The 22,354-nt window shown below is 45.0% G+C and overlaps 1 protein-coding gene and 1 long non-coding RNA gene across 2 annotated transcripts; one reads left to right on the forward strand and one right to left on the reverse strand.

The window, feature by feature from the left end:
- Positions 1–1,558: 1,558 nt before the first annotated feature.
- Positions 1,559–11,657, reverse strand: LOC311107765 (wolframin-like). The gene is made up of 10 exons (XM_084150296.1): positions 11,527–11,657; positions 10,302–10,688; positions 8,075–8,151; positions 7,720–7,864; positions 7,314–7,487; positions 7,040–7,120; positions 6,793–6,950; positions 5,490–5,726; positions 4,359–5,234; positions 1,559–4,092 (listed from the first exon to the last, which is right to left on the reverse strand). The coding sequence occupies exons 2-10, from the start codon at positions 10,684–10,686 to the stop codon at positions 3,307–3,309; spliced, it is 2,919 nt and encodes a 972-aa protein (XP_084006422.1). The 5' UTR covers positions 10,687–10,688; positions 11,527–11,657; the 3' UTR covers positions 1,559–3,306.
- A 505-nt stretch (positions 11,658–12,162) lies between these two features.
- On the forward strand, positions 12,163–12,762 carry LOC311107723. The gene is made up of 3 exons (XR_014610444.1): positions 12,163–12,306; positions 12,526–12,588; positions 12,695–12,762. It is a non-coding gene; the product is annotated as an uncharacterized lncRNA (long non-coding RNA).
- Positions 12,763–22,354: the final 9,592 nt, after the last annotated feature.

Raw genomic sequence — 22,354 nt, forward strand, 5'->3', positions numbered from 1 at the left:
TTCTGCATGTAACCCAAAATGGTTATACCTGGAACCAAAAAAGGGTTACTCAAAGGGTTCTTGTATGGGGACAGCCAAAGAACCCGTTTAGGTTCTAGATAGCACCTTTTCTTCTAAGAGTGTACAGTCTGACGGACTGATTTGATCCTTGACGTTGGTGTATAAAAAACGTTGCGGTTCCTGGTGGTGACTATCGTGGAAACAGAACGTTTGCGTAATGTTAGCTGGATGTTTCAAGTCTTATTATAGTTTTTTTCAGTTAAAATGACCAATTCCCATATTTTTTGTAAATTCTCGTTAATGATGATGTTGATGGTAATATTGATGACGATGACAATGACAGTTATAGGTATAACAGTGACGTGTCACAGTTGGGACTTGGGTTCCACTAGGTGTCTGTCACAGCTTGGTGACATTTACTCCTTACATTTCTGTTGATTGTGGACACGGCTGGGGATCTTGGCTGTGTCGTGCGCTACTTTGCAATGAAACACAATGAATAAAGCAAAAACAAAGTCCAACAATCAAGCAAAAATATGCTGCATGATGAACAAAAATGATGTGTTTATATACATTTACTGGCTGCCTTTCTAAGCATAAACAGGCTGTAAAAAGGCTTCTGGAGCTCTGCCTCTACACAGCACTAGTTACCCTAGACGACAACAACGAGCTCTCCTTCTGTTTGTGTTTACAGGACACAAAAAGCATGTTTAACAGTGTTCGGTTTTACGATGTACATTTGAAATGAAGCCCAAATAAATCGGTTAAAATGAAGAAACTGAACCAGAGGAATGGGGAATGTTTTATCAGCTTTGTTATCTAAACCTTCAAAGGGGCTGATGGGTTTATTGTTTCTTGTCAATTATCAATAGATTGCAGAGCCGATCATCTGTAATGATGATGGTGTCCATGGTTATTGCACTCTCTCCAGCAATTTCATTTATTTATATATTTTTGAAAAATCTGTCACTTGTTTGATTCCATGTCCTGCTGCCCTGGCATTGATTCACATCTTTTTTTGTTAATGTATTTTCAAGAAGAAAAAAAGTCAAATGAACAATTATAAATATGTTAATATGTTTTTTTTTCTGAATAAAGATTTCAACAAAATTGCATCCTATGGGTAAGGCTGTGGTATAAAACTTGTCACTGTAGCTAGATCAATTCTAATATGATCACTATTCAATCAGTTTTCATTCATCCTTAAAGTATTAATTGCTGTTTGTGTACATTGTAGATTCGTAGATGCAACAGTCTTCATATGGCTCAATAGATTTGAAATCCATCACTAAGGATTACATGATATCACTAAAACAATCTCTGTGCTGCAGTCTGGGGAACCACCTAGTGTTAATACACTGTCATTACATACAACAATGAAGCGGAATCAGCACCTTGTGTGTGTGTGTGACCTCTTCTGCAGGACAAGCTCACCATAGCCCTGGAGAGAGTAGAGATCCAGACTAACGACAAGATCATGCTCATTAAGGTATACGGACTCTGTGTGTGTGTGTGCGCGCGTGAGATTGAAATAACCCTTCAGGAAGCAGAGTTTTCCATTTCCATGATTAGTTTAATGGTCACAGTAGTGTAGAGGGTTACAGTAGTGACATCACAACCTACAACAGTGACATCATTAGAGGCCTGCAGACTGGAACTGTGGGATCAGAACAGATCCAAACCCCTGCACAGCAGGGAGGAGGAGAAGGAGGGAGGGAGAGGGGAGGGAGGGACAACAAGGCAGACAAGTAAAAGAGGGGCAAAGATCAATTTGGACACAAGTACACTTTGATCCAGGTGGGGTTTGATACAAGTGAACTAATGGTGTATGGCGTCACAACAAGGGTATGAAAATGACAACATAATGATTCAAGCATAATATTTAAGGAGACAACTGGAACAGTTTAAGTCCATTTGTTTCTCTGTCATGATCCTATGATGAAAATTATGTTAAAAGAAAACGAACAACAATTCAATAACTGTAAAATACAAGTAGCTAAAGAATTAAACTGAATTAAGACAAACTGTAAAAACAACAAAAATTACATTTTGAAATCGCAAGTCGTATAAAAAAACAAACACCATTGAGTATTTTAAACCACGCTGTAGTTAAAAAGTCCTATTACTTAATATGCAAACAAACCTGATAAGTCAACCAACAGATAACATCTACAACAGGGTTCCCCAATACGTGGTCCGTGATTAATTTGGATTTTTAAAAATATAATTTAGTTGTTGGACATAAGACTCAAATCACCAGGAAATCATTTCAAAGTGATTTTAATTTAGGAAATCTGTTCCCAAGTATTTCCATGCATAAATATAGAGGCACATGTTCATGTATCCCAATGTAATCAAGGTTTGAAATGATTCAGTTTTTGTCAAATACTATATCTGTTTGAGCTTCTTGCAGTCAATTTGCAGACTATAAATTATTTATAACTAAGCTCCGACCCCCCGACTATCCACTAAAGAAATAATCGTCCCATGGCTGAATGTAAATGGAGACCCCTTATCTACAATATGTGAGGGTGCAAATGGTAGGCCTATATGGTTGAATAGCATGCAAAATGTTAATAAGCTTATTGATCGGCATTGTCCCACACACTTCCTCTGAAATGCTGACGGACTAAAAACACTTGTCTATGAATTAGGAGGTTGAGGCGGTGTGTGTATTTGTGTGTGTGGTTGCATGTATGAAAGTGTAAAGTTTGTGGAAACTGTCTCCCTCCTTTGTAATTAAGGGGTTTAGTTAAGATTCTCCATGATATTATCCTCTCACACGTTGTCTCAGCAGCTATGAAAACCCTCACACACTACAAACACACACACTTCCTCCTAGTTTAGCAATACACACAATACTGCTATGTGTCTAAGCTGGTTTTACTACTGTAGGGTGTATAGAGCACACAGCCACACACATCACTACAAACAGTTGAACCCCAGTAGTGGAACTACATTATATAGTGGAAAACATCATGCAGAACCATAGATTTGGGCTCTATTCATTCCATGATAGCATTTTAAAGGTCATTTCCGATTGAGTCGACATACGCAGCGTTTACCGTGAATGCAGACAGATTACCTTTACATTTCAATCACGCTGTAAAGCTGAACTTCCTCGATGCGGACTAAATAGAGCCCTTACTGTAGGTAGACATAATGCATGCCTGACTGACAAACCTTAGTGAAGTCTTTATTTGATTTGTGTGTACATTCAGTTCTCCCAGAGTACTTATTCACTCCCCAGTGTACACTCAGTCACTCCTAATTACTCCATTGCTCTTCAGATACACTCATCCACCACTACCCTCCGCCCTGCATGGTCTGTGTCTCAGCGTCCTGCTCCAGCCGTGCGGTGAGGAAGGGGTTAAAGAAGAAGTCGAACGCAAACTGCAGTGCCCCCTGGGCCGAGCGCCTCCAGTCGTGTTCTATCTTATACTGCCTGCCGCTGGGCACGCGGGCATCTGCACACGTCAGACAGTGAATGGCCTTCAGTTCAAACACAGGCCACTTGGAGCCCAGGCGTCCTTCTAGAACCGTACTGAACTCTACCAGGCTCCCAGCGCTCAGGTGCAGCAGCACGGGGCCAAACTCATTACTGGCCCTCAGGACGATGTCCTTGGTGGCGTCTTCGTCCTCTATGATGGTCCCATTCTTACTCTTCCTCTCCAGGGGCATGCCCAAGGTCACCTCAAACTTGTAGCGGTCGAAGCGCTTCACGTGGCACTCGTGCTTCGCCAGCCTTTTCAGTTTGCATAAGGGGTCTTCTGGAGGGGGCTGGGGTATGGGTAGGGGCTGTGGAGGGGCAGTGGGGGTGGAGGGGTCAGTGGTGTTTTCACAGAGTGGATAGGCCTCACCGTAGAGACATCTCATCCAGTTCCCTACGAACACAGGAAGTAGGCCGATGACAGACTGGGCTCCGTTCTCGATGTCGGTGATGCGAACGTATTTGAAGCGTCCTGTCCAGGTGACCCGGTGGCCCTCCAGGTGAGAACACAGGATCTGGGTTTGGGCCATGTTGTATTCCTTCCAGGCCTTCGGCCCACACAGGTTACTGTACTCCGGCCACGTGAGGGTGGAGTTATACACCTGTTCAAGACACTTGGTTAAACTTGATTTTGATGTTGTTTATTATACAGTTCATGTATTCCATTGAACACTTTTCATACATTTAGTGAATCATTTATTTAGTTACATTTTAATACTGTAAATAGTACTCTGCTGACTGCAATTTGATCTTGTTCTGTCATTCGGTTATTTTTTTATTATGTTAATATGTTAGTACCTGTATTTTGTTTTAATTAGTGCGTTGGGTATAATGTAGCATAATGTAGCGAACTAGTTATTGTGATTACCTTCATGCCCTCGGAGCGGTAGACGTACATCCAGCAGAACAGCACCACAGCACTCAACCACACCAGGATGAGCTTGACCATGCTGCTCCGCGACAGGGACCGCGCCACCACCAGCGGGTTCAGGCTGAACCGCGTCCACAACCGCAACACCACCGGGACCGCACACACGGTTAGAGTCACCAGCATCTTGGTGATCTCCAGAGCCATGAACCACTGGAGGACCTGGATGAGCAACATGGCCGCCAAGCCCAAGGTGAGGACAGGCAGGGCGAACAGGAAGAGGAGGTAGCCCGCACAGGTCCGAATCAGACCTATGGTCGAGGAGGAGTGGAGCAGGGCCAGGCACAGCTCACACCAGACGAAGCAGACCATGTAGGGTACCAGGCAGAGGTAGGTGCCCCTGAAGCCCCTCAGCTGGGCCATGCGGAACAGCAGGTAGAACAGGTGCCCATAGAGAAGACATGGCACGCCCACGTTCAGAGCCACCATCTCCCCTAGCGGCACCGTCACAAACGTTGTGCCTAACACCCGCAGGAACCAGAGACTATCCGGTAATAGCTGTGTAAGTGCACAGATCCCCGATAACACCTCTGTGAGCAGGGCGCGGCGGGCGAAGAGCTCAGCGGAGGCATGGAGGCTGAGGAAGGAGGTGATGGTGAAGAACAGGGCCACGGTGGCCAGCTCGGAGCAGGGGATCCAGGCCTTGTCAGCCACGGGGAAGGAGAAGACCACGAAGACCACCGACAGCAGGAAGTAGAGGTAGGGCTCCAGGTGGGTCCAGCCAAAGTTAGTCTCAGCTTGCTCCAGGTCCAGGCCCGGTTCGAAGCGAGACAGCAGGTCTGTCAGAGCCCGGAAGTTCTCCCACGCCTTAGAGTTCTGGAAGAACAACACCAACAGCTCTTTACATACTGTACACACATTATTCTATAGCTAACCGTCATGGAATAACTTGCACATAGTACTATAGTTACATATTACTAACCATTTTAATTCGTTTTACCAAGAAAATACCAAAGGTTAGGTGGTAAGTACTCCCTAAATGAGTGTTCTTGCTAGTTTATTACAGGATAATGGCATAGCTTTTCCTCTTTCAGTTCCTCTGGTATAAGGCCAGAGCCGTGTGTATCCTACCTGGAAGACACGCAGCGTGCAGATGACCATGGAGAACAAGGAGAGGTAGAAGACGAGCAGGGGGATGAGGAAGATGAAGAAGTCGATGGTGAGGTTGCTGATGATGAAGAAGAAGATGAGGGCATTGACGTGGTGAGTGGGGATGAGGGCGCTGAGCCACTGCATGCCCGCCCGGGACGCCCAGTCTATCAGGTGCTCCTTGATCTCCAACAGGGCGTGTAGGGGGAACTTCAACACCTAGGGGAGGAGAGGAGGGGGAGAGAAAGGGTGCGAGAGAGATTACGCATTATTTCAATGTATACCACCCCGTTCACAAACATGGTTCGCTCCTACAGACAAGTGAGTCACTTGGCCGTGGCTTGCTATATAAAGCAGGCAGACAGGCATCGAGGCATTCAGTTACTGTTTGATTGAACGTTTGAATAGGCAAAACTAGTGACCTAAGCGACTTTGAGCGTGGCATGATCGTCGGTCCTAGGCGGCCGGTTCTAGTATCTCAGAAACGGCCGTCCTCCTGGGCTTTTCATGCACGACAGTGTCTAGAGTTTACAGAGAATGGTGGGACAAACAAAAACATCCAGTCAGCGGCAGTCCTGTGGGGAAAACAGCTCGTTGATGAGAGGGGTCGAAAGAGAATGGCAGAATCGTGCAAAAGAACAGGCGGCCCACAAACCAGCAGACAACGGCACAGTACAACAGTGGTGTGCAGAACTGCATCTCGGAATGGACAACTCGTTGGTTCTTGTCACAGATGGGCTATTGCAGCAGACGACCACACCGGGTTCCACTCCTATTAGCTAAAAACAAGAAGAATCGGCTCCAGTTGGCACACGATCACCAACACTGGACAATTGAGGAGTGGAAAAACATTGCCTGGTCAGGATTTGGCATAAGCAGTCTGAGTCCATGGCCTCATCCTGCCTGGTGTCAACGGTACAGGCTGGTGGCGGTGGTGTAAGGTCCCTTGATACCAACACTTAGTATAATCCATGCCCTGAAGAATTCAGGCTGTTCTGGAGGCAAAGGGGGGTCCGACCCGGTACTAGATGGCCTAATAAACTGGCCACTGAGTGTATATGACTAAATGCAGTTGTTACATTGATGGTTTGGCAATATTTACTCAATGTTTGTCATGCCAATAAAGCAATTTGAATTTGAGAGCGATAGAGAGAGAGAGAGAGAGAGAGAGAGAGAGAGAGAGAGGGTAAATCCATGAGCAAGATAATAACAAATGTAAAATTGTGAATGTGTGTGAAGATGTTATGAACACATGCATTCCCAGAGAGAAAAAAACGGTTGACACCTTCTGATGAAGGGGCAAGTCGTCTGGGTTCTTCACAACTTCGTCATCATCGTCATCGTCACCTCCGGCCCCAGCCATAGTGGGACTAGGTGGGATGCCCTGAGCGTACGTCTTAGTGATCTCCACAAAGTCATCCAGACCCATGTCATAGCAACTGACTGCAAAGACACAGACAGAGAGAGGTAGTCTTAACTCACTGTTACATTGCCTTTCCATTTGATTCTATATTACATAAACATACACTGACCTTTGCTGGTGACGAGACTCTCCAGAACTCTCCTCTGTTTCTGCATGGAACTAGATATGGGGCCCTGGGAGGCAGCGTCACCTTGGGGTGGAGGAATTACAGAGGAACGCACAGTTTAGAAACTAGCTAAATAACAACTAGGCCTCTCAGCTCTCTTGGGTGTTCATTAACATTTAATATTACATTATGGTGTGACTGTTGTGTATATGTGGGACCATATATGTAATGTATGAGTGTATGTGTATGTGTGTGCGTGTGTGACCGTTCCCTCTACCTGGTTCTGTGTTGACATGTTCCACGTTCTCCAGCAGCTCAGACACAGCCATTCTTCTCTTCTTATCTGGGTTGAGCTTCCAGTACATGACCAGGGCAGCCCTCCTCACTCCTCTCTCAAACCTAGTCTCCGTACACAGCTTCTTTACCTCCTCAAAGTTCTCCGACGTGATGCCTAAATGGTGACAAAAACATAATGAACACCATGCACTGAGACAACCAATCAGTTGAACTGGTTCCACAATCCCAATGACAGTTGACTCCTGATAAGTGCATATCATTTAACGGCATACTCCATTTAATTGCTGTACCTTTTCAGTCCCAATTCAAAAAATATTTGATTGAATTGCTCTGGATCTCTCCATATATATACTTCCTGTTTAGTGGGTAAGGCTGCGCCCCCTCACCTTTCCTGGTTGCTAGGCAGCGCTGTAGCATCTTGACGGCGTCCTTGCGGCCCTGTTTGGTGGCCTGCACCAGCCAGCTCACTGCTGTACAGTTGTTCAGCTCCTCATCTCTCTCCTCGGCCAGGGCCAAATAGTACCGGCCCACCTACACACAGATACACATACAGTATATCATGTCAAATATGTGCTCATTTTGTCAGACACATGAATACCCATTGTAGTTCATATTAGAGATCCAATTAAATTCTGAGTTCTAGTATTTAATTCTATGGTAGGACTTTTCAAGTGTGCTATGGTGGTCTATCCAGGGTGGACCATGGGAGATGGCTGGGGGGGGGGGGGGGTTAGTACTCACCATAGACTGGGCTTTGGCATCTCCAGACTTGGCTCTCTCCTCCAGCTCCTCCACACTCAGCTCCTCCTCTGGCTCCTCTACACAGAGACAACAGTCATCTAATTGATGTATTCATTCATTAGGAAGGTTACTGCCAAAGGGGATATTACATGGTGACTGGCAGCATTGATACACACAGTAACATGTGCCGCATAGCATTTGGGAACAAGCATACTACTAACGAACTGTAGTGTTATTCATTATGAACAGGATGTTCCTCCCTGCAGACAGGTGGTAACATCTCACAACAACTGTCCATGTCCCCCCCTGTCCCCCCCCCCACTTCCCTCAGACCCAAACCGAGGGACCACTTCAGCACGCAGACCAACGGTCTTTATTTCTGACCCCCACCTGTCCCCCATGTGGACCACTATCTGTATACAAAAGCTATAAGTGGTATATCTGTACATCTGTAACACCTATGTAATAACCCTTACTGTAATTTGTAATTGGTAGAGCCCTTAGTATACTGTGTAAGTGAGGTAGTGCTCTTGATGTAGTGGCTGGCAGAGGTGATAAATCTGTGTTGTGTCACTAAGGAGCAGAGGGAACCGTCCGTATGTGCTGATGCTTTATGTATCCAGTTTCTTTCCTTGCATGCCAGTGACTCCTGCCAGCATGGTGGACATAGCACAGCCCTGCGCCTCAGCCCTAAAATACGTTTATTTAGCTCACTCAACAGCTACTCCTCACCCCCTGGCCCTGACGCGACTCTAACATGTTTATCGGAAAGACATCTGTGTCTTTTCTTTTTGAGATAGAGAATAGTGTGGAAAATTCTATCTCCTCAGGAGGTTGAACAAGTTTGGCATGGGCCCTCAAATCCTCAAAAAGTTCTACAGCTGCACCATTGAGAGCATCTTGACTGGCTGCATCACTGCAGGAAGGCCTGGAAAATCGTTAAAGGGTCCAGCCACCCAAGCCATAGAATGTTCTCTCTGCTTCCGCACGGCATGCGGTACCGGTGTATAAAGTCTGACACCAACAGGCTCCTGAACAGCTTCTATCCCCAAGCCATAAGACTGCTAAATAGTTTACAAAATGGCTACACGGACTCTCTGCATTGACCCGTTGCACTGTCTCTATGCACACTCACAGGACACTACACATTAACACACACTGACACTCCAAGAAACACAATCTTCATTTACGCTGCTGCTACTATGTTTATCATACATCCTGATGCCTCCAGTATCCCTGTACATCGTCAATATGGTATTGGATCTGACCCTGTATATAGCTTCTTACTTTCTCGTATTCTTCTTACTTCTTATTTTTATTTATTGTGTGTTTTTGTACTACATTATGTTATTTTTAGTACTAAATTGATTACTGCATTGTTAGGTTTAGAGCTTGCAAGAAAGGCATTTCACTGTACTTCTGCACGTGACAAACATTTCAAACTTGGTCTACACTGCTTCGTAAATTCTGTACCTTATGTGCAGTGTCATAGATACAATACACCTGAATCAGCCATACCAAGCATTGAGAAAGGAATAAGCTTTCCATTAAGGCTTTTCCCAGTAGTACTAGAATAGCTTGGAGAGAAGTAGATGGATAGGAGGATAGGGGTAGGAGAGAGGGCTGTTTTTCTGCCTTACACAGCAATCCCTGACTGACTACTTTACATGCTCTGGTCAACGTCTGCTGTTGTCATGGAGATAGGTCACGTGCCACAGAGGGAGAGGTTCTGATTGGAGGGTAAGGGTAGGGGCAGAGAGGATGAGGCAGGAAGTGAAATACAGAGTCACCGTTAAGAGCTGTGTGCCCTACCCCAAAAGCCTTAACATAATAGGCAAACAGACAAAGCAAAGGGGTTAGGTTAGATAGTAATAGTAGCTTGGTCTTGATGGGATAGCACAGAGTGCCTGCTCTTTTCTATCTACTGCAAAGTGCTTTGATTGGTTGGCTTGGCAGAGAAGCATGGTTGGCCAGGCATTCGTGTTTCTGTTCTGTTTTTAAATATAAGGGTAAGCGATATATAGATATGTCAATAAAATAGGTTAGATTAGGGATGTGGTATGTTTTTTTATTGTTGAGTGAGCTTTTGTGCGCGAAGGGAGATGTCCTTGATTGTACTTAGTATTAGGGTTGGAGTGATTGTGTTGGGTTGTGTTACAAAGCCCTTACCAGGGGACCAGAGCTCTGTGGTGAATGTGTGTGTGTGTGTGTCTTTGACTGTACTCACCTGGCTCAGCTATTGAAGCCTGTTGTAGAGGGGTAGTAGGGGGCCTGCCCGGGGTATCTCCAGCAGCACCAGCCCCCCTCCTCTCATCTGTAGCCCTGCTGGCTGCATTGAGCTGGGATCGTCCCGCCTGGGAGACAGGTCTGATGGGCTGCCGCAGGGGGGAGGCAGGAGGGGTGGAGAGGGAGGAAGCGGGGGGAGAGAGAGGGGGGCCAGGACAAAAAGGGCTGGAAGGTGAGACCGGAGAGGTCGGGGGCAATTTAGGCAGGGTCACAGTGGGTCTAGTGCCCGGGGTAGATTTAGGGGTAGGTGGGGAAAGAGAGGAGGGTGGCGGGGAGGAAGGGGCAGGTTTCGGGGTGTTTGGGGTGCTGGGGGGTGATGGTTCCATGCCTGAAAGACAGAGGAAGATAAAACAGTTTAACGCTGTCTGGTTAAATGAGTTTTAACCTTTATAGACAGAGCTTTTCAGAATCATTTAAAAAATCATGGCAGTATTCAATCACAGAAGAGATAGCTGTGCATGAGGGGGGGGCGCCAGCTGCGTGGAAGCACGTGTCTGTTGACACAGCTGAAGCAGAGTGCAGCCAAGGGAGAGAGAGAGTGGAGGCATTGTCAGTGTGAGGAGGACACCTGGTACAGTGACACAACAGCTGCATGGCACACTCCTCTTCTGCTCCAATCATTCAACTCTCACTCTCACTGCCAAAGGGAGCTCATAGATTCCCTTCTGGACAAAGTGTTAAAATGTGTCTCTCGACCCAACAACATGCCTCTTGACCCCCCCTAAATTGCCATATGGTCTATCCCAAACTAAACAATGAAGAGCCTAAACCAATTCGACTTTAGACAGCATGAAGCTCATATCAAAATAAAAGGCTACTACCACTATTATGAAGAGTGTGACAATCTTAGGTTGGTATGCAAGAGCTTGAGGGACCATGAAGTGTTCTGCTGCAGTGCAGGGTATTTCCCCAAGACTTTGACTTTGATTTGACCGGTCGAAAGTCATTCAATAACATGATAATAAGCAAATGACACACTGTTTTAGACCACATTAAAAAAGGTTGGTGACCAGTTTAAAATATAATGCGAAACACGTGCCTGTAGTTTTAAAAATGACTAGCTATTCTTCAATCAACGCTAAATTGTGATACGACAGTGAGCTGGCAGTTCTTCCTACGTAGAGTACAGCATGTCCAAAATAAACATGTCAGCGTTATTCTCTCACCTTTGCAGTCAAAGACTCAATCTGTGTTTCATCTAGTCGATAAGAAGCTATTAGAAATGTTCCGATGAAGTTGTTCAGAGTCTCCTCTCATTCATCCCTTCCACTTTTGGCAGCTCGGTGCCACAAGCGCATCTGTGATCAAACTCCACTTATAGCGAGGAGAGAAGTCATTCAACTGTCACAGACATAATAAACGCCCACTTTCTATTCCGTGTGCTTAGGATTGGACGTTGTTAGTGACGCCTTCGTCTTCTCTTAATATGATTGGCTACTGATACGGGAAGTCGACATTTCCCGAGCGTTCTCTTTCAGGCGTCACCAGTATACGGTCGAAATGCTGTCGTGCAGAGAATAGATTGATTGGATGACCTCTTTATATCTTTTCATGAAATGATTTATGTCCCATAGCCTACACGCATCGATAAGAACTATACATCATACGTTCATTTACGCTTAACATTTAAATGTGAATGCGTTAGTCACACCATGCCATTAGAATTACATTGTAAAGAAATGTCGAGAGTTTCTCCCTATGTAAACGTTCCAAGTTTGCATAGCTCCGTGCTCGATTGCTCTTCCTGGCTACATCATCATGTGATTGTCTCCTTGTTTGTAGGGAATTTCCAATGTCAGAGCCTTGAGCTGACGCTGAGCTCGGCGGCCACGACATTGCACCTGGCGCTGGGCTCGCAGGTGATTCCGGGAACGGGACAACACCTCCACCTGTCGCCTTCATCAATGGGCCACCTTGTCCGTTCATAATGTGGACAGTCAGCAGAGGTGGGTCGGGGAGTGAGTGCCAACCTTTTTTTTTTTGATCACTTGTGGACCTCAGTCACTGCAATACACGTTTTAACACAGCATAAGGCATTCGAATGTTGATGTTATTTACTTTTGCAGTTTCGTTCTGCATGTGTTGACAGTCAGCATACGGAGCTTTGTTGTGTCAGTTCTGAAAACCATTTAATGCACTACATGTTATTTTCTTTTGCTTCTCAGAATTGTATGTGTCCTACCTGGGCGAGTTGACCTCAGAGGCAGGGATTGAACTGCAGTCAGATGGTAAGAGCAACCCATGTAGAAACAACTTCAAACCTGTGTCACATGATCATATTGATGATAATGATGATAGGAATATTTTGTGTGTGCGTCTGCATATTCACAACAGAACCTCCACAGTCCCCTTCTGCTGGAGAATGACATGTCATCCCTCCATACCAGTGTGGCGCTCCCCTGTCTCCCCTGTCTCCCCTCCCTCCCAGGGGCCTGAGGGTGCCCCTGCCCCCCTGTCTCCCCTCCCTCCCAGGGGCCTGAGGGTGCCCCTGCCCCCCTGTCTCCCCTCCCTCCCAGGGGCCTGAGGGTGCCCCTGCCCCCCTGTCTCCCCTCCCTCCCAGGGGCCTGAGGGTGCCCCTGCCCCCCTGTCTCCCCTCCCTCCCAGGGGCCTGAGGGTGCCCCTGCCCCCCTGTCTCCCCTCCCTCCCAGGGGCCTGAGGGTGCCCCTGCCCCCCTGTCTGCTACTGGAGGAAGACCAGGAACCACTGGAGTGTCATACACTGACTGAGCCAAAGGTGGAGTGAAAGCAATAACACTATTCTCCATACACACAGGCAAATCATACTCACAAAAGCTGGTGCAATTAACAACATTTTTGATGGATGGTGTTTTTTTGCCATAGAAAAGTAAAGGTGGGTGGCCGAAGGAAAAGAACAGGAAACCTCAGAGATAGTTAACAGCACCCAGAGCTCCAACAACAGGGTGAGAGATGCATACTCACACACCTGCACATACACATGCTCTCAAACTCATTTATTGGCAGAGGAGATGTTACTCTCATTGTGAAGCCCCCAGAGCTCTGTGGTGTGTGTGTGTGTGTGTGTGTGTGTGTGTGTGTGTGTGTGTGTGTGTGTGTGTGTGTGTGTGTGTGTGTGTGTGTGTAATGTCCGTGTAGTGTGTTGCATAGTGTCTAGACTCTAGGGTGTAGTAGTTATGTAATTAGATGTGCTCTATGTTGATTGCTGTTGTTGTTGTTGTCATGAGGACTCTTGGCAGTTGACACTGAGATGGAGGAGGAGACCGTGGCTCTAAATCCAATAGATGTGAGTTGTCGCTCCTTTGTCTACTCAAACCATTTAACCATAGCTCTGATAATAGCATAATAAACATTCAGTGTTATGATAATTTATAATAATTTATAAAGCATTTCTAAGCCTTTATAATGGCTTATTATTTATTAATTTAAAGTTATTACTTATTCTCTCTCTCTGTCTCTCTCTCTCTTTCTCTCTTTCTCAGGGGGATGAGTGTAGTAATCTGTTTTGTCCTACCTGTAATCAGTACTTCATTTCTCTGCACAACAAGAATTAACACCTACTGGGCAAACAACACCTGCAGGCCCTCACAGGTCTGTGTGTGTGTATGTGTGTGTGTGTCTGCGCGTGTATGCATATGTGCCTGTGTGTGCACACATGTGTGTGCAAGGTACACATGCAATTTCATTCTCTGCAAGTGTTTATTTACAGTTGAAGTCAGAAGTTTACATACACTTAGGTTGGAGTCATTAAAACTAGTTTTTCAACCACTCCACAAATTTCTTGTTAACAAACTATAGTTTTGGCAAGTCGGTTAGGACATCTACTTTGTGCATGACACAAGGAATTTTTCCAACAATTGACTGTGCCTTTAAACAGCATGGAAAATTCCAGAAAATATGTCAGGGCTTTAGCAGCTTCTGATAGGCTAATTGACATCATTTGAGTCAATTGGAGTTGTACCTGTGGATGTATTTCAAGGCCTATCTTCAAACTCAGTGCCTCTTTGCTTGTCATCATGGGAAAATCAAAAGTAATCAGCCAAAAAATGTTGGTTCATCCTTGGGAGTAATTTCCAAATGCCTGAAGGTACCACGTTCATCTGTACAAACAATAGTACGCAAGTATAAACACCATGGGACCACGCAGCCGTCATATCGCTCAGGAAGGAAACGCGTTTTGTCTCCTAGAGATGAATGTACTTTGGTGCGAAAAGTGCAAATCAATCCCGGAACAACAGCAAAGGACCTTGTGAAGATGCTGGAGGAAACAGGTACAGGTAAACCAAAACCGCCATAAAAAAGCCAGACTACGGTTTGCAACTGCACATGGGGACAAAGATCGTACTTTTTGGAGAAATGTCCTCTGGTCTGATGAAACAAAAATAGAACTGTTTGGCCATAATGACCATTGTTATGTTTGGAGGAAAAAGGGGGATGCTTGCAAGCCAAAGAACACCATCCCAACTGTGAAGCACGGGGGTGGCAGCATCACGCTGTGGGGATGCTTTACTGCAGGAGGGACTGGTGCACTTCACAAAATAGATGGCATCATGAGGAAGGAAAATTATGTGGATATATTGAAGCAACATCTCAAGACATCAGTCAGAAAGTTAAAGCTTGGTCGCAAATGGGTCTTCCAAATGGACAATGACCCCAAGCATACTTCCAAAGTTGTGGCAAAATGGCTTAAGGACAACAAAGTCAAGGTATTTGAGTAGCCATCACAAAGCCCTGACCTCAATCCTATAGAACATTTGTGGGCAGAACTGAAAAAGCATGTGCGAGCAAGGAGGCCTACAAACCTGACTCAGTTACACCAGCTCTGTCAGGAGGAATGGGCCAAAATTCACCCAACTTATTGTGGGAAGCTTGTGGAAGGCTACCCGAAACATTTGACCCAAGTTAAACAATTTAAAGGCAATGCTACCAAATACTAATTGAGTGTATGTAAAATTCTGACCCACTGGGAATGTGATGAAAGAAATAAAATCTGAAATAAATCATTCTCTCTACTATTATTCTGACATTTCACATTCTTAAAATAAAGTGGTGATCCTAACTGACCTAAGACAGGGAATATTTACTAGTATTAAATGTCAGGAATTGTGAAAAACTGAGTTTAAATGTAATTGGCTAAGGTGTATGTAAACTTCCGACTTCAACTGTATAAGCTGATGCAATAGCAGTGTTTCACCAGTAAGTGGCTGTATAGGGCAGTTGGGTTCTCTTTTCAAAGTATTGTTGAGGATGCTTACTGTGTTCTATATTTTGTTGAGAGCTTTGACTCACATCAACACCATTATCCCAGAAACCCTAGACCCACTACAATTTGCATACCACCCCAACAGATCCACCGATAATGCAATCACTATTGCACTCCACACTGCCCTTTCCCACCTGGACAAAAGGAACACCTATGTGAGAATGCTATTCATTGACTACAGCTCAGCGTTCAACACCATAGTGCCCTCAAAGCTCATCACTAAGCTAAGGATCCTGGGACTAAACACCTCCCTCTGCAACTGGATCCTTGACTTCCTGATGGGCCGCCCCCATGTGGTAAGGGTAGGTAACAACACATCTGCCACGCTGATCCTCAACACGGGGGCCCCTCAGGGGTGCGTGCTCAGTCCCGTACTGTACTCCCTGTTCACCCATGACTGCATGGCCAGGCACGACTCCAACACCATCATTTGTGCCACCCATACACAAAAATGTATGCACGCATGACTGTAAGTCGCTTTGGATAAAAGCGTCTGCTAAATGGCATATTATTATTATTATATTATTATTAAGTTTGCCGACGACACAACAGTGGTAGGCCTGATCAACGACAATGATGAGACAGCCTATAGGGAGGAGGTCAGAGACCTGGCCGTGTGGTGCCAGGATAACAACCTCTCCCTCAACGTGATCAAGACAAAGGAGATGATTGTGGACTACAGGAAAAAGAAGAGGACCGAGCACGCCCCCATTCTCATCGACAGGGCTGTAGTGGAGCAGGTTGAGAGCTTCAAGTTTCTTGGTGTCCACATCACCAACAAACTATCATGGTTCAAACACACCAAGACAGTCGTGAAGAGGGCACGACAAAGCCTATTCTCCCTCAGGAGACTGAAAATATTTGGCATGGGTCCTCAGATCCTCAGAAAGTTCTACAGCTGCACCATTGAGAGCATCCTAACTGGTTGCATCACCGCCTGGTATGGCAACTGCTCGGCCTCCAACCACAAGGCACTACAGAGGGTAGTGCGTACGGCCCAGTACATCACTGGGGCCAAGCTTCCTGGCATCCAGGATCTCTATACTAGGCTGTATCAGAGGAAGGCCCCAAAAATTGGCAAAGACTCCAGCCACCCTACTCATAGACTGTTCTCTCTGCTACCGCACGGCAAGCGGTACCGAAGCGCCAAGTCTAGGTCCAAAAGGCTTCTTAACAGCTTCCCACACATTGACTCTGTACCAGTACCCCCTGTATATAGCCTCGCTATTGTTATTTTACTGCTGCTCTTTAATTATTTGTTATTTTAATGTTTTACTTATCTATTTTTTACTTAACACTTATTTTTCATAAAACCGCATTATTGGTTAAGGGCTTCTAAGTAAGCATTTCACTGTAAGGTCTACACTTGTTGTACTCGGCGTATTTGACATACATTTGATTTGATTTGATTTTGAAGAGGGGTCCAGGAATGTTGTATCCGCAGCCACTAAAAACCACACTGTCTTTATTTCTACACCACTTTCTCTCTCTCTCTCTCTCTCTCTCTCGCTCTCTCTCGCTCTCTCTCTCTCTCTCTCTCTCTCTCAGTGAGGGACTTTGAGCTGCAGCTCTTGGGAGTGTTTCTGGCCCAGGAGAGGCGGAGACAGGATCAGCTGAGGGCGGAGCTAAACAACCTGCAGCTGGGGTCATGTTCAGGTCAAGGACCAGCTTTCCCATGACCCCATAGTAACCTCACCACTCAAACGATAGTGAATTAAAGTGTGACTGTGTACAGTCGTGGTCAAAAGTTTTGAGAATGACACAAGTATTGGTCTTCACAAAGTTCGCTACTTCAGTGTTATGAGATATTTTTGTCAGATGTTACTATGGTATACTGAAGTATAATTACAAGCATTCCATAAGTGTCAAAGGCTTTTATTGACAATTACATTAAGTTTATGCAAAGAGTCAATATTTGCAGTGTTGACCCTTCTTTTTCAAGACCTCTGCAATCCACCCTGGCATGCTGTCAATTAACTTCTGGGCCACACCTGACTGATGGCAGCCCATTCTTGCATAATCAATGCTTGGAGTTTGTCAGAATTTGTGGGTTTTTGTTTGTCCACCCGCCTCTTGAGGATCGACCACAAGTTCTCAATGGGATTAAGGTCTGGGGAGTTTCCTGGCCATGGACCCAAAATGTCTGTTTTGTTCCCCGAGCCACTTAGTTATCACTTTTACCTTATGGCAAGGTGCTCCATCATGCTGGAAAAGGCATTGGTCGTCACCAAACTGTTGGTGGTTGGATGGTTGGGAGAAGTTGCTCTCGAAGGATGTGTTGGTACCATTCTTTATTCATGGCTGTGTTCTTAGGCAAAATTGTGAGTGAGCCCACTCCCTTGGCTGAGAAGCAGCCCCACACATGAATGGTCTCAGGATGCTTTACTGTTGGCATGACACAGGACTGATGGTAGCGCTCACCTTGTCTTCTCCAGACAAGGTGTTTTCCGGATGCCCCAAACAATCGGAAAGCGGATTCATCAGAGAAAATGACTTTACCCCAGTCCTCAGCAGTCCAATCCCTGTACCTTTTGCAGAATATCAGTCTGTCCCTGATGTTTTTCCTGGAGAGAAGTGGCTTCTTTGCTGCCCTTCATGACACCAGGCCATCCTCCAAAAGTCTTCGCCTCACTGTGCGTGCAAATGCACTCACACCTGCCTGCTGCCATTCCTGAGCAAGCTCTGCACTGGTGGTGCCCCGATCCCGCAGCTGAATCAACTTGAGACGGTCCTGGCGCATGCTGGACTTTCTTGACGCCTTCTTCACAACAATTCAATCTCTCTCCTTGAAGTTCTTGATGATCCGATAAATGGTTGATTTAGGTGCAATCTTACTAGCAACAATATCCTTGCCTGTGAAGCCCTTTTTGTGCAAAGCAATGATGACGGCATGTGTTTCCTTGCAGGTAACCATAGTTAACAGAGGAAGAACAATGATTTCAAGCACCACCCTCCTTTTAAAGCTTCCAGTCTGTTATTCTAACTCAATCAGCATGACAGAGTGATCTCCAGCCTTGTCCTCGTCAACACTCTCTACCTGTGTTAACGAGAGAATCACTGACATGATGGCAGCTGGTCCTTTTGTGGCAGGGCTGAAATGCAGTGGAACTGTTTTTTGGGGATTAAGTTCATTTTCATGGCAAAGAGGGACTTTGCAATTAATTGCAATTCATCTGATCACTCTTCATGACATTCTGGAGTATATGCAAATTGCCATCATCAAAACTGAGGCAGCAGACTTTGTGAAAATGAGTATTTGTGTCATTCTCAACTTTTGACCACGACTGTACTGTGCCCCATTGTAGAAGCCTTATGCTCAAAAGACAGTGTTCAAAATATGAATATTGTCTTAGGTTGGCTCTCTCTTTTTTAAAATTACTTTCCTGCTCTCTCTCTCTCCCTCGCCATCTGTAGGAGTGTTTGGAGTCTGAACTGCAGGTTCTCAGGGCCTCCAGGGAGAGCCTGGACTGTCAGCTCCTCACCCTCACCATGGAACCATTACTTTTGCACACAGCCAGAGGTGACAGAGGGATGGAGAGAGGAAGGAGAGCGAAAGAGAGGATGATGTGTACATTTAAAGAGAGAGGGGAAAGGGCGCGAGAGGGAAGGGATGATAGAGGGAGACATGGATGACAGAAAGGGGGAGAGAAAGGGTGAATGAGAGAGATGGAAAAAGAGAGTGAGTGAGAGGGAAGATCGAGAGACGGGGCGATTGATTTCTTAACAGCACTTCTATTGAGGTAGTAAACCTAATTTACTAGATTAGTGCAATCCAGTTGGAGGGGATGAGGGTATTTACTGTTGTGGCACTTTCCATTCAAACTCTGTTACACAAACACCCCCACAATCACACAACACATTTTCCCATGAATTGGGTAATAATCTCAAGCCCGAGGTTTAGAATAATTTGCTTGTTATGAGTCCAATCCCTTTCATTGTGCTAATCTCCATCAGGGTGTTAGGTCAACACCCAGCCAGGCTAGGGAGGGTTACATTTGGGGGACAGCAGTGCTGGAGTTGGCGTCAAGTTAGCTCATGGTAGAGATCACAGTAGTGTTTTAGTCCAGACAATAGACTCTCTTACCCTCCTATGAGCGCTATCATCCTTTTCTTATCCCTGTCAGGTGGTGACTGATTTAAAACGATAGTACAGGATCAAGCCCCATGTTAGACAATCACCGTATTGATGTCACCTATTATACAGTGGTCAGGGAGGACTGGAGATGAAGAAAAAGATAAGACTATGATAACAGAAATATTACCTATTTTATATATATATACAGTACCAGTCAAAAGTTTGGACACCTACTCATTTCAGGGTTTTTCTTTAGTTTTACTATTTTTTAAATTGTAAAATAATAGTGAACTATGAAATAACACATATGGAATCATGTAGTAACCAGAAAATTGTTAAACAAATCAAAATATGTTATATTTGAGATTCTTCAAATATCCACCCTTTGCCTTGACGACAGCTTTGCACACTCTTGGCATTCTCTCAACCGACTTTGATTTGATTTTCCAACAGTTTTGAAGGAGTTCCCACATATGCTGAGCACTTGTTGGCTGCTTTTCCTTCACTCTGCCGTCCGACTCATCCCAAACCATCTCAATTGGGTTGAGGTTGGGGGATTGTGGAGGCCAGGTGATCTGATGCAGCACTCCATCACTCTCCTTCTTGGTAAAATAGCCCATTGTCCTGTTGAAAAACAAATGATAGTCCCACTGAGCCCAAACCAGATGGGATGGTGTATCGCTGCAAAATGCTGTGGTTGTCTCAAACGCATTAAGAAGGAAAGAAATTCCACAAATTAACTTTTTAAGAAGGCACACCTGTTAATTGAAATGCATTCCAGGTGACTACCTCATGAAGCTGGTTGAGAGAATGGCAAGAGTGTGCATAGCTGTCATCAAGGCAAAGGGTGGCTATTTGGGCTCCCGAGTGGCGCAGCGGTCTAAGGCACTGCATCTCAGTGCTTGAGGCGTCACTACAGACCCCCTGGTTCGATTCCAGGCTGTATCACAACTGGCCGTGATTGGGAGTCCCATAGGGCGGCGCACAATTGGCCCAGCGTCATCCGGGTTTGGCCGGTGTAGGCCTACATTGTAAATAAGAATGTGTTCTTAACTGACTTACCTAGTTAAATAAAGGTAAAATAAATAAAAAAAATTGAAGAATCTCAAATATAAAATATATTTTGATTTGTTGAAATTTTTTTGGGTTACTACATGATTCCATATGTGTTATTTCATAGTTTTGATGTTTTCACTATTATTCTACAATGTAGAAAATAGTAAAAAATTAAGAAAAACCCTTGAGTGAGTAGGGGTTCTAAAACTTTTGACCAGTAGTGACTGAACAAAAATATAAATGCAACATGTAAAGTGTTGGTCCCATGTTTCATGAGCTGAAATAAAAGATCCCAGACATTTTACATACGCACAAAAAGCTTACTTCTCTCAAATTTGTGCACAAATTTGTTTACATCCCTGTTAGTGAGCATTTCTCCTTTGCCAAGATAATCCATCCACCTGGCAGGTGTGGCATTTGAAGAAGCTGATTAAACAGAATGATCATTACACAGGTGCACCTCGTGCTGGGGTCAATAAAAGGCCACCCTAAAATGTGCATTTCTCTACCATAATCCGCCTCCAAAGTCATTTTAGAGAATTTGGCAAAACATCCAACCGGCCTCACAACCGCAGACCACATGTAACCACGCCAGCCCAGGACCCTCATATCCGGCTTCTTCACCTGCGGGATCGTCTGAGACCAGCCACCAGGACAGCTGACCTTCTAGGCAGAGTTGCAAAGAAAAAGCCATATCTCAGACTGCCCATCTTAATCTTTTCTTTTTATTGGCCAGTCTGAGATATGGCTTTTTCTTTGCAACTCTGCCTAGAAGGTCAGCATCCCAGAGTCGCCTCTTCGCTGTTGACTTTGAGACTGGTGTTTTGCGGGTACTATTTAATGAAGCTGCCAGTTGAGGACCTGTGAGGCGTCTGTTTCTCAAACTAGACACTCTAATGTATTTGTCCTCTTGCTCAGTTGTGCACCGGGGCCTCCCACTCCTCTTTCTATGCTGGTTAGAGCCAGTTTGCGCTGTTCTGTGAAGGGAGTAGTACACAGCGTTGTACGAGATCTTCAGTTTCTTGGCAATTTCTCACATGGAATAGCCTTCAATTCTCAGAACAAGAATAGACTTACGAGTTTCAGAAGAAAGTTATTTGTTTCTGGCGTTTTGAGCCTGTAATCGAACCCACAATTGCTGATGCTCCAGATACTCAACTAGTCTCAAGAAGGCCAGTTTTATTGCTTCTTTAATCAGCACAACAGTTTTCAGCTGTACTAACATAATTGCAAAAGGGTTTTCTAATGATCAATTAGCCTTTTAAAATGATAAACTTGGATTAGCAAACACAACGTGCCATTGGAACACAGGGCTGATGGTTGCTGATAATGGGCCTCTGTAAGCATATATGTAGATATTCCATAAAAAAAATCAGCCGTTTCCAGCTACAATAGCCATTTACAACATTAACAATGTCTACACTTTATTTCAGATCAATTTTATGTTATTTTAATAGACAAAACAATTGCTTTTCTTTCAAAAACAAGGACATTTCTATGTGACCCCAAACTTTTGAACGGTAGTGTACGTGTGTGTATGTATATATATATACAGTGAGGGAAAAAAGTATTTGATCCCCTGCTGATTTTGTACGTTTGCCCACTGACAAAGACATGATCTGTCT

The sequence above is a fragment of the Coregonus lavaretus genome (genome assembly GCF_964263955.1).
Source record: "Coregonus lavaretus genome assembly, chromosome: 32".
Taxonomy (NCBI): domain Eukaryota; kingdom Metazoa; phylum Chordata; class Actinopteri; order Salmoniformes; family Salmonidae; genus Coregonus; species Coregonus lavaretus.

What these genes read in the sequence shown, in the direction of transcription:
- LOC311107765 (XM_084150296.1), bottom strand. Translation starts at nt 10,686, where the DNA reads ATGGAACCATCACCCCCCAGCACCCCAAACACCCCGAAACCTGCCCCT. An exon ending in CTGCCTAGCAACCAGGAAAG is followed by an intron (nt 7,488 to 7,719) that starts GTGAGGGGGCGC and finishes GTCACCATTTAG; the next exon opens with GCATCACGTCGGAGAACTTT. An exon ending in ACCGCTCCGAGGGCATGAAG is followed by an intron (nt 4,093 to 4,358) that starts GTAATCACAATA and finishes TGTCTTGAACAG; the next exon opens with GTGTATAACTCCACCCTCAC.